Below are 13,277 nucleotides of genomic sequence, written 5' to 3' on the forward strand. Positions count from 1 at the left end.
CTGAACCAAAGCTGTACTTTACCAGGGCTTTACTGTACTGAACCAGAGTTATATTGTACTCTACCAGAAATATACTGTACTATACTGTACCAGGGATATACTGTACTGTACCAGGGATATATTGTACTGAACCAGAGCTGTACTGTACCAGGAATATACTGTACTGAACCAGAGCTATACTGTACCAGGAATATACTGTACTGTACCAGAGATGTACTGTACTGAACCAGAGCTATACTGTTCTGAACCAGAGCTGTACTGTACCAGGAATATACTGTACTGAACTGAACCAGAGCTATACTGTACTGTACCAGGAATGTACTGTACTGAACCAGAGCTTTACTGTACTGTACCAGGGATATACTGTACTGAACCAGAGCTTTACTGTACCAGGAATATACTGTACTGAACTGAACCAGAGCTATACTGTACTGTACCAGGGATATACTGTACTGAACCAGAGCTTTACTGTACCAGGAATATACTGTACCAGGGATATACTGTACCAGGGATATACTGTACCAGGGCTATACTGTACTATACAGTACCAGGCTATACTGGACCTAGCTCTCTGATGATCTGTGTGTGTTTTAATTTGTAGCTGTTGGCTGTGTGTCTGCTGTCAGAGGGACAGAAGCTGTACCTACACTGGGGCCACAAGGTAACGTCCACACGCCTTCCCCTGCCCAATTTCAACTTCCTCTGCCTACTTCTCTATATCGTGTTTCCTATCCTCCCTGTCTCTCCTAGACATCCTCTTTGCTCTTATAAGCTTTAGAATCATTCCATCCATTTTTCCATGTCCAGATGAAATTAATGACTAGCTAGATGAAATTGCTGACTACCTGCTAGAAGAAAAGAATGCTGCAGATTTATGGATAGATCCTGAAAATATGAAGGGAAAATGAATTGTGCTCGGCTCAGTGCAAAATGAAGTGCTCATTAGTGTGAAAAGGGTAAGGTGCCAATGGTTGTCTATTGTCCTAACTGTACTGCTCCTCCGGATGTGTTGCCAGATTGGGGTCCTGGTGAGTCTAGCCTTCTCCATTCTGGCCATAGCAGTGCTGTCTGACCTATGTAGCAAAGAGTGGACCACTCTTCTCCTCTCTTTCCAGGTGGGGCCTCCCTTCTTTCTTCTATTATAGTCATCTCTCTCTCTTTATTTTCTCTTTACTTCACCTCCTGCAATATGTTTGTTCTTAATAGGTGACGGCACCATATTTACACGTGGGAGGAGTCTTGCTGATGACACTCCTGTCCTGGCCAATAGCCTTGCATTTCTACGACATCAATAGGAAAGGTGAGACTTGTGATTGAGTAGGTGGGGCTTGTTTGAGCAGCTGTATACATAATATGCTAATTACAGAGTAGAATAAGGCAAATACTGACTTCGATTGTTGACTTCCGGCGCCGACAGAAATGGCCGCCTCGCTTCGCGTTCCTAGAAAACTATGCAGTACAATGTTACCCCAGAAAATCTTAAGTTTTATTACATACAGTCGGGAGGAACTATTGGATATAAGAGCAACGTCAAAACTCACCAACATTACGACCATGAATACGACTTTCCCGAAGCAGATCCTCTGTTTGGCCTACCACCCAGGACAATGGATCGGACCCAGCCGGCGAAACAAAACAACGGCGCCGTAGAAGGGGCAGACGGAGCAGTCTTCTGGTCAGGTTCTGTAGACGGGCACATTGCGCACCGCTCCCGAGCATACTACTCGCCAATGTCCAGTCTCTTGACAACAAGGTAGACGAAATCCGAGCAAGGGTAGCATTCCAGAGAGACATCAGAGACTGTAACGTTCTTTGCTTCACGGAAACATGGCTCACTCAGGATACGTTATCAGAGTCGGTACAGCCACCTGGTTTCTTCACGCAGGGCGGGGGTGTATGCCTTATGATTAACGAGACGTGGTGTGATCATAACAACATACAGGATCTCAAGTCCTTTTGTTCACCTGACTTAGAATTCCTCACAATCAAATGCCGACCGCATTATCTACCAAGAGAATTCTCTTCGATCATAATCACAGTCGTGTATATTTCCCCCCAAGCAGACACATCGACGGCCCTGAAAGAACTTCATTCGACTCTATGTAAACTGGAAACCACATATCCTGAGGATGCATTTATTGTAGCTGAGGATTTTAACAAGGCTAATCTGAAAACAAGGCTCCCCAAATTCTATCAGCATATCGATTGTGCTACCAGGGCTGGCAAAACCCTAGACAATTGTTATTCTAACTTCCGCAACACATGTAAGGCCCTCCCCCGCCCTCCCTTTGGAAAATCTGACCACGACTCCATTTTGTTGCTCCCAGCCTATAGACAGAAACTACAACAGGAAGCGCAGGTCTGTTCAACGCTGGTCCGACCAATCGGATTCCACGCTTCAAGATTGCTTCGATCACGTGGACTGGGATATATTCCGCATTGCGGCGATCAACAACATTGAGGAATACGCTGATTCGGTGAGCGAGTTTATTAGCATCGGTGATGTTGTACCCACAGCGACTATTAAAACATTCCCCAACCAGAAACCGTGGATTGATGGCAGCATTCGTACAAAACTGAAAGCGCGAACCACTGCTTTTAATCAGGGCAAGGTGACCGGAAACATGACCGAATACAAACAGTGTAGCTATTCCCTCCGCAAGGCAATCAAACAAGCTAAGCGTCAGTATAGAGACAAAGTGGAGTCGTAATTCAACGGCTCAGACACGAGAGGTATGTGGCAGGGTCTACAGTCAATCACGGACTACAAAAGAAAAACCACGCGGACCACGATGTCTTGCTCCCAGACAGACTAAACAACTTTTTTGCTCGCTTTGAGGACAATACAGGGTCATTGACATGGCCCACAACCAAAACCTGCGGGCTCTCCTTCACTGTAGCCAACGTGAGTAAAACATTTAAACGTGTTAACCCTCGCAAGGCTGCAGGCCCAGACGGCATCCCCGGCCGCGTCCTCAGAGCATGCGCAGACCAGCTGGCTGGTGTACAGACATATTCAATAAATCCTTATCCCAGTCTGCTGTTCCCACATGCTTCAAGAGGGCCACCATTGTCCCTGTTCCCAAGAAAGCTAAGGTAACTGAGCTAAATGACTACCGCCCTGTAGCACTCACTTCCGTCATCATGAAGTGCTTTGAGAGACTAGTCAAGGACCATATCACCTCCACCCTACCTGATACCCTAGACCCACTTCAATTTGCTTACCGCCCTAATAGGTCCACAGACGACGCAATCGCCATCACACTGCACACTGCCCTAACCCATCTGGACAAGAGGAATACATATGTAAGAATGCTGTTCATCGATTACAGCTCAGCATTTAACACCATAGTACCCTCCAAACTCGTCCTTAAGCTCGAGACCCTGGGTCTCGACCCCGCCCTGTGCAACTGGGTCCTGGACTTCCTGACCGGCCGACCCCAGGTGGTGAGAGTAGGTAACAACATCTCCACCCCTCTGATCCTCAACACTGGGGCCCCACAAGGGTGCGTTCTCAGCCCTCTCCTGTACTCCCTGTTCACCCACAACTGCGTGGCCATGCACGCCTCCAACTCAATCATCAAGTTTGCAGACGACACTACAGTGGTAGGCTTGATTATCAACAACGACGAGACGGCCTACAGGGAGGAGGTGAGGGCCCTCGGAGTGTGGTGTCAGGAAAATAACACCACACTCAATGTCAACAAAACAAAGGAGATGATCGTGGACTTCAGGAAACAGCAGAGGGAGCAGCCCCCTATCTACATTGACGGGACAGTAGTGGAGAGGGTGGAAAGTTTTAAGTTCCTCGGCGTACACATCACGGACAAACTGAAATGGTCCACCCACACAGACAGCGTGGTGAAGAAGGCGCAGCAGCGCCTCTTCAACCTCAGGAGGCTGAAGAAATTCGGCTTGTCACCAAAAGCACTCACAACCTTTACAGATGCACAATCGAGGGCATCCTGTTGGGCTGTATCACCGCCTGGTAGGGCAACTGCTCCGCCCATAACCGTAAAGCTCTCCAGAGGGTAGTGAGGTCTGCACAACACATCACCGGGTGCAAACTACCTGCCCTCCAGGACACCTACACCACCCAATGTCACAGGAAGGCCAAAAAGCTCATCAAGGACAACAACCACCCGAGCCACTGCCTGTTCACCCCGCTATCATCCAGAAGGCGAGGTCAGTACAGGTGCATCAAAGTGGGGGCCGAGAGACTGAAAAACAGCTTCTATCTCAAGGCCATCAGACTGTTAAACAGCCATCACTAACATTGAGTGGCTGCTGCCAACATACTGACTCAACTCTAGCCACTTTAATAATGGGAAAATTGATGTAATCAATTTATCACTAGCCACTTTATATAATGCTTACTTACCCTACATTACTCATCTCATATGTATATACTGTATTCTATACCATCTACTGCATCTTGCCATCTTGATGTATTGTTTCACTGCCACTTTAAACAATGCCACTTTATATAATGTTTTCATACCCTACATTACTCATCTCATATGTATATACTGTACTCTATACCATTTACTGCATCTTGCCTATGCCGTTCGGCCATCATTCATTCATATATTTTTATGTACATATTCGTATTCATTCCTTTACACTTGTGTGTATAAGGAAGTTGTTGTGAAATTGTTAGGTTAGATTACTTGTTAGATATTACTGCATGGTCGGAACTAGAAGCACAAGCATTTCACTACACTCGCATAAACATCTGCTCACCATGTGTGTGACAAATACATTTGATTTGATTCAAAACTAGGGCAAGGAAGGAAACTTGAGGTTTTCTATTTCAACAGTGAACATCTCTGATGTGTGAAACTTTTATGGGAGGTTTTCTATCTCAACAGTGATGTCTGCATATAATAAAGAACACATCTGTAGATATTCATGTTTTGTTCTGTTTAAATATAATTATTTGTTTTACTTATCATTTTTATTCTTTCTTTAGTCTTGAGGAGATTCCATATATCAACCACAAATTAATAACTGTATCCCTTTGTAAACAGTGTGTCTGTGTGTTGTAGTTGGGCAGGTGCTCATCATGGGGCTGTACCTGGCGGTGCTGTGTGCCCTCTACCTGGTGCCCCTGGGCATGTACTCACCCTGCCTTAAAGAGGAGGGCACTCTGGGCCTCGCACCAGCCCTCATCGGGCACAGAGGGGCACCCATGGTGGGTAGGCCTCATCAGCAACGCCATTAATGCCAACCCATTCTTATCAACACTAACCCATTCTCATCAACACTAACCCATTCTCATCAACACTAACCCATTCTCATCAACACTAACCCATTCTCATCAACACTAACCCATTCTCATCAACACTAACGCCCATTCTCATCAACACTAACGCCCATTCTCATCAACACTAAAGCCCATTCTCATCAACACTAAAGCCCATTCTCATCAACACTAACCCATTCTCATCAACACTAACGCCCATTCTCATCAACACTAACCCATTCTCATCAACACTAACCCATTCTCATCAACACTAACCCATTCTCATCAACACTAACCCATTCTCATCAACACTAACCCATTCTCATCAACACTAACCCATTCTCATCAACACTAACGCCCATTCTCATCAACACTAACGCCCATTCTCATCAACACTAACGCCCATTCTCATCAACACTAACCCATTCTCATCAACACTAACCCATTCTCATCAACACTAACCCATTCTCATCAACACTAACGCCCATTCTCATCAACACTAAAGCCCATTCTCATCAACACTAAAGCCCATTCTCATCAACACTAAAGCCCATTCTCATCAACACTAAAGCCCATTCTCATCAACACTAAAGCCCATTCTCATCAACACTAAAGCCCATTCTCATCAACACTAAAGCCCATTCTCATCAACACTAAAGCCCATTCTCATCAACACTAAAGCCCATTCTCATCAACACTAAAGCCCATTCTCATCAACACTAAAGCCCATTCTCATCAACTCTTTTCAATACTAACTGCCTGCAGGTAGCCTAGTGGTTAGAGCGTTGGGCCAGTAACTGAAAGGTTGCTAGTTTGAAAACCCAAGCGACAAGGTGAAAAATGTGACGATTTTCACTTGAGCAAGGCCATACTACTAAGGCTACCCTGTAAACAACAGGTGATGTAGTAGTACAAGAAGTGTGGTAGTTTGATCATTTATTACCGTTGTCAGTATAAGTTAAAACTTTTGGGCTGTGTTATTAGCTACCGTGAGATGCGCTAGTTTGCTGAACTGATGTTTGTGCCTGGTATTTATCATCTGTCAGTAGTACCTCTGTTTAGGGTAACCATATGTTCAAATCATTTGCATGTGTGTTATACCCCAGCTTGCGCCAGAGAACACTCTCATGTCCTTTGAGAAGGCGGTGGAGGCTGGAGGGCAAGGTCTAGAGACTGACGTCACCATCAGGTCAGTGGTGGTTGTCCACCCTCCTCACACCTTAATGCTCCGTTTCCATCTAGTTCGGGGATAATCAACTACATTCAGCCTCAGGCCGGTTAGTTTTTTTCTTGAGTGGATGGTTGTGTCACTAGCCTACACACAATACCCCATAATGTCAAAGTGGGATTATGTTAGACATGTTTACCTATTAATTAAAAACGAAAAGCATAAATGTCTTGAGTCAATAAGTATTCAACCCTTTCGTAATGGCAAGCTTAAATAAGTTCAGGAGTAAAAATGTGCTTAACGAGTCACATTGTAAGTTGAATGGACTCAGTCTGTATGCAACAATGAATCACCATGAGGCCAATTGTGACTTTAAAACAGTTAGTTTAATGGCTGTAATAGGAGAGAACTGAAGATGGATGTACAACATTGTAGTTATTCCACAATACTAACCTAAATGACAGAGTGAAAAGGTGGAGCCTGTACAGAATACAAATATTCAAAAATATGCATCCTGTTTGCAATAAGGCACTAAAGTAATACTGTAAAAAAATGTAAAGAAATTCTCTTTATGTCCTGAATACAAAGCGTTATGTTTGGGGCAAATCCAACAGAACACATCCCTGAGCACCACTCTTCATATTTTCAAGCATGGTGGTGGCTGCAACATGTTATGGGTATGCTTGTCATCTGCAAGGGCTAGGGAGTCTTTTTGGATGAAAAGAAAAGGAATAGGGCTAAGCACAGGTAACGCCCTAGAGGAAATCTTGGTACATTCTGCTTTTCCAACAGACACTGGGAGACAAATTCACCTTTCAGCAGGACAAAAATCTAAAACACAAGGCCAAATATACACTGAAGTTGCTTACCGTGATGACAGTTTTGACTTAAATTGTCTTGAAAATCTATGGCAAGACCTAAAAATGTCTGTCTAGCAATGATCAAGGGGGTTGAATACTTGTGTAATTAATATATATTATTGTTTTATTTTTCATACATTTTTTATAAATGTATGTGTGTGAATAATTTCTGAAGGCGCTGTAATTACAAATAATTTGTAGACTACAAATTGACCACAAGAAGCTCAAACAGATATAATATTTGAATAAAACAACCATTTCAAACCTTGCTTACATTTGTATACAGTCACATATCTCTCTATTATGCATGGGAATACTTTGGATCAGATTTCTTAAATTAAAATCACTTGGAGCTGATTTGCTGGTGGTTTTACAGTATTTTACATCCAAAAAATAACTGTACAAAACAAAGAACACTTTCCTAATATTGAGTTGCCTTTTGCCCACAGAACAGCCTCAATTCGTCAGGGTCTACAAGGTGTCGAAAGCTTTCCACAGGGATGCTGGCCCATGTTGACTCCAATACTTCCCACGCTTGTGTTAAGTTGGCTGGATGTCCTTTGGGTTGTGGACCATTGTTGATAAACACGGGAAACTGTTGAGCGTGAAAAACCCAGCAGCGCTGCAGTTCTTGACACATACCGGTTCGCTTGGCACCTAGTACCATACCCCATTAAAAGACTCTTAAATCTTCACTCACTGAATGGCACACATACAGTACACAATCCATGTCTCAATTGTCTCAAGGCTTAAAAATCCTTATTTAACCGGTCTCCTCACCTTCATTTACACTGACTGAAGTGGATTGAACAAGTGACATCAATAAGGGGTCATAGCTTTCACCTGGATTCACCTGGTCAGTCTGTCATGGAAAGAGCAGGTGTTCTTAATGTTTTGTTCACTCAGTGTGTGTATGTGTTCAAAAGTTTGGGGTCACTTAGAAATTTCCTTGTTTTTGAAAGAAAAGCAAAACATTTTTGTCCATTAAAATAACATCAAATTGATCAGAAATACAGTGTAGACGTTGTAAATGACTATTGTAGCTGGAAAAGGCAGATTTTTAATGGCATATCTACATAGGCGTACAGAGGCCCATTATCAGCAACCATCACTCCTGTGTTCCAATGGCACGTTGTGTTAGCGAATCCAAGTTGATCATTTTAAAAGGCTAATTGATAATTAGAAAACCCTTTTGCAATTACAGTTGAAGTTGAAAGTTTACATACACCTTAGCCAAATACATTTAAACTCGGTTTTTCACAATTCCTGACATTTAATCCTTGTAAAAATTCCCTGTCTTAGGTCAGTTAGGGTCACCATTTTATTTTAAAAATGTGAAATGTCAGAATAATAGGAGAGAATTATTTATTTCAGCTTTTATTTCTTTCATCACATTCCCAGTGTGTCAGAAGTTTACATACACTCAATTAGTATTTGGTAGCGTTGCCTTTAAATTGTTTAACTTGGGTCAAACGTTTCGGGTAGCCTTCCACAAGCTCCCTACAATAAGTTGGGTGAAATGTGTCCCATTCCTCCTGACAGAGCTGGTGTAACTGAGTCAGGTTTGTAGGCCTCCTTGCTCGCACATGCTTTTTCAGTTCTGCCCACAAATTTTCTATGGGATTGAGGTCAGGGCTTTGTGATGGCCACTCCAATACCTTGACTTTGTTGTCCTTAAGCCATTTTGCCACAACTTTGGAAGTATGCTTGGGGTCATTGTCCATTTGGAAGACCCATTTGCGAACAAGCTTTAACTTCCTGACTGATGCCTTGAGATGTTGCTTCAATATATCCACATAATTTTCCTGCCTCATGATGCCATCTATTTTGTGATGTGCACCAGTCTCTCTTGCAGCAAAGCACCCCCACAACATAATGCTGTCACCCCCGTGCTTCACGGTTTGGATGGTGTTCTTCGGCTTGCAAGCGTCCCCCTTTTTCCTCCAAACATAATGATGGTCATTATGGCCAAACAGTTATATTTTTGTTTCATCAGACCAGAGGACATTTCTCCAAAAGTACGATCTTTGTCCCCATGTGTAGTTGCAAACGCAGTCTGGCTTTTTTTATGGCAGGTTTGGAGCAGTGGTTTCTTCCTTGCTGACTGGCCTTTTAGGTTATGTCGATATAGGACTTATTTTACTGTGGATATAGATAATTTTGTACCTGTTTCCTCCAGCATCTTCACAAGGTCCTTTGTTGTTGTTCTGGGACTGATTTGCGCTTTTCGCACCAAAGTACGTTCATCTCTAGGAGACAGAATGCTTCTCCTTCCTGTGGTATGACGGCTGTGTGGTCCCATGGTGTTTATACTTGCGTACTATTGTTTGTACAGATGAACGTGGTACCTTCAGGCATTTGGAAATTGCTCCCAAGGATGAACCAGACTTGTGGAGGTCTCCAATTTTTTTTCTGAGGTCTTGGGTGATTTCTTTAGATTTTCCCATGATGTCAAGCAAAGAGGCACTGAGTTTAAAGGTAGGCCTTGAAATACATCCACAGCTACACCTCCAATTGACTCAAATGATGTCAATTAGCCTATCGGAAGCTTCTAAAGCCATGACAATTTTCTGGATTTTTCCAAGCTGTTTAAAGGGACAGTCAACTTAGTGTGTGTTAACTTCTGACCCACTGAAATTGTGATACAGTGAAATAATCTGTATGTAAACAATTGTTGGAAAAATTACTTGTCATGCACAACGTACATGTCCTAACCGACTTGCAAAAACTATAGTTTGTTATCAAGACATTTGTGAAGTGGTTGAAAAACGAGTTTTAATGACTCCAACCTAAGTGTATGTAAACTTCCGACTTCAACTGTATGTTAGCACAGCTGAAAACTTTTGTTCTGATTAAAGAAGCAATAAAGCTGGTCTTGTTGAGACTAGTTGAATATCTGGAGCATCAGCATTTGTGGGTTTGATTACAAGCTCAAAATGGCCAGAAACAAAGTACTTTCTTCTGAAAACCGTCAGTCTCTTCTTGTTCTGAGAAATGAAGGCTATTCCATGCGAGAAATTGCCAAGAAACTGAAGATATCATACAGCGTTGTGTACTACTCCCTTCACAGAACAGCGCAAACTGGCTCTAACAGAATAGAAAGAGGAGTGGGAGGCCCCAGTGCATAACTGAGCAAGAGGACAAGTACATTAGTGTGTCCAGTTTGAGAAACAGACGCCGCACAAGTCCTCAACTGGCAGCTTCATTAAATAGTACCCACAAAACACCAGTCTCAACGACAACAGTGAAGAGGCGACTCCGGGATGCTGGCCTTCTTTGCAGAGTTGCAAAGAATACTACATATCTCAGACTGGTCAATACAAATAAAATATTAAGATGAGAAAAAGAACACACACTGGACAGAGGAACTCTGCCTAGGAGGGCAGCATCCCGGAGTCGCCTCTTCACTGTTGACGCTGAGACTGACATCCGACCCTTTACTCAGTACTTTGTTGAAGCACCTTTGGCAGTGATTACAGCATCGAGTTTTCTTGGGTGTGACGCTACAAGCTTGCCACACCTGTATTTGTGGCATTTCTCCCATTCTTCTCTACAGATCCTCTGAATCTCTGTTGGATGGGGAGCTTTGCTGCACAGCTATTTTCAGGTCTCTCCATAGCTGTTCGATCGGGTTCAAGTCCAGGTTCTGGCTGGGCCACTCAAGGACATTCAGAGACTTTTACATTTTTTAATTGAACCTTTATTTAACTAGGAAAGTCAGTTAATAACAAATTCTTATTTACAATGACGGCCTACCCTGGCCAAACCCGTACAACGCTGGTGCCAATTGTGCGCCTCCCTATGGGAATCCAAATCATGGCCGGATGTGATACAGCCTAGATTTGAACCAGGGACTGTAGTGACACCTCTTGCACTGAGATGCAGTGCAGTTCTCTAGGAAGAGTCTTGGTGGTTCCAAACTACTTCCATTTAAGAATGGAGGCCACTGTTCTTGGGGACCTTCAATACTGCAGAAATGTTGTACCCTTCCCAGTCTGTGCCTTGACACAATCCTTTCTCAGAGCGCTACGAGCAATTCCTTCAACCTCATGGCTTGGTTTATGCTCTGACATGCACTGTCAACTATGGGACCTTATATAGACAGGTGTGTGCCTTTCCAAATCATGTCCAATCAATTTAATTTACCACAGGTGGACTCCAATCAAGTTGTAGAAACATATCAAGGATGATCAATGGAAACAGGATGCATCTGATCTCAATTTCGAGTCTCATAGCAAAGGGTCTGATACATATATAAATAAGGTATTTCTTTATTTTTTATAAATTTGCAAACAGTTCTAAAAACCTGCTGTTTTTGCTTTGTCATTATGGGGTATTGTGTCTAGATTGCTGAGGGATTTTTTTATTTATTTAATCCATTTCAGAATAAGGCTGTAATGTAACAAATTGTGGAAAAAGTCAAGGGGTCTGAATACTTTCTGGAGTCACAGTATATAAACTCGACAAAAAAAAAAGTTTTCTCACTGTCAACTGGTCTTATTTTTAATCAAACTTAACATGTGTAAATATTTGTATGAACAAGATACAACAACTGAGACATTAAATGAACAAGTTCCACAGACATGTGACTAACAGTAATGGAAGAATGTGTCCCTGAACAAAGGGGAGGGTCAAAATCAAAAGTAACAGTCAGTATCTGGTGTGGCCATCAGCTGCATTAAGTACTGCAGTGCATCTCCTCCTCATGAACTGCACCAGATTTGCCAGTTCTTGCTGTGAGATGTTACCCCACTCTTCCACCAAGGCACCTGCAAGTTCCTGGACATTTCTGGGGGGAATGGCCCTAGTCCTCACCCTCCGATCCAACAGGTCCCAGACGTGCTCAATGGGATTGAGATCCGGGCTCTTCGCTGGCCATGGCAGAACACTGACATTCCTGTCTTGCAGGAAATCACGCACAGAACGAGCAGTATGGCTGGTGGCATTGTGATGCTGGAAGGTCATGTCAGGATGAGCCTGCAGGAAGGGTACCACATGAGGGAGGAGGATGTCTTCCCTGTAACGCACAGCGTTGAGAGTGCCTGCAATGACGACAAGCTCAGTCCAATGATGCTGTGACACACCGCCCCAGACCATGACAGACCCTCCACCTCTAAATCGATCCTGCTCCAGAGTACAGGCTTCGGTGTAACGCTCATTCCTTCGACGATAAACGCAAATCCGACCATCACCCCTGGTGAGACAAAACCGCGACTCGTCAGTGAAGAGCACTTTTTGCAAGTCCTGTCTGGTCCAGCGACGGTGGATTTGTACCCATAGGCGATGTATGGTGAGGACCTGCCTTACAACAGGCCTACAAGCCCTCAGTCCAGCCTCTCTCAGCCTATTTCGGACAGTCTGAGCACTGATGGAGGGATTGTGCGTTCCTGGTGTAACTCGGGCAGTTGTTGTTGCCCTCCTGTACCTGTCCCGCAGGTGTGATGTTTCGGATGTACCGATCCTGTGCAGGTGTTGTTACACGTGGTCTGCCACTGCGAGGACGATCAGATGTCTGTCCTGTCTCCCTGTAGCGCTGTCTTAGGCGTCTCACAGTACGGACATTGCAATTTATTGCCCTGGCCACATCTGCAGTCCTCATGCCTCCTTGCAGCATGCCCAAGGCACATTCACGCAGATGAGCAGGGACCCTGGGCATCTTTCTTTTGGTGTTTTTCAGAGTCAGTAGAAAGGCCTCTTTAGTGTCCCAAGTTTCTATAACTGACCTTAATTGCCTACCGTCTGTAAGCTGTTAGTGTCTTAATGACCCTTCCATTAATTGTTCATGGTTCATTGAACAAGCATGTGAAACCGTGTTTAAACCCTTTACAATGAAGATCTGTGAAGTGATTTGGATTTTTGCGAATTATCTTTGAAAGACCGGGCCCTAAAAAAGGGACGTTTTTTTTGTTGCTGAGTTTATATTGCTCAGAAAACTTGGGGGGGACAAATAAAATCACGGCCCATGGGCCGCCAGTTGGGGAACCCTGATCTAGTGTACCTAAGC

General features: G+C 43.7%; 1 protein-coding gene across 1 annotated transcript in view; it reads left to right on the forward strand.

Moving 5' to 3' along the window:
* Nucleotides 1-13,277, forward strand: part of LOC129868087 (glycerophosphodiester phosphodiesterase domain-containing protein 5-like) — a 36,352-nt gene that overhangs the window by 14,011 nt on the left and 9,064 nt on the right. Inside the window, exons 5-9 of the mRNA XM_055941716.1 lie at nt 602-661; nt 1,017-1,115; nt 1,207-1,300; nt 5,049-5,194; nt 6,352-6,434. Coding sequence (XP_055797691.1) covers nt 602-661; nt 1,017-1,115; nt 1,207-1,300; nt 5,049-5,194; nt 6,352-6,434 — 482 coding nt within the window. The remainder of the gene's footprint in view (nt 1-601; nt 662-1,016; nt 1,116-1,206; nt 1,301-5,048; nt 5,195-6,351; nt 6,435-13,277) is intronic.

Source organism: Salvelinus fontinalis, chromosome 13 (assembly GCF_029448725.1).
Source record: "Salvelinus fontinalis isolate EN_2023a chromosome 13, ASM2944872v1, whole genome shotgun sequence".
NCBI lineage: Eukaryota > Metazoa > Chordata > Actinopteri > Salmoniformes > Salmonidae > Salvelinus > Salvelinus fontinalis.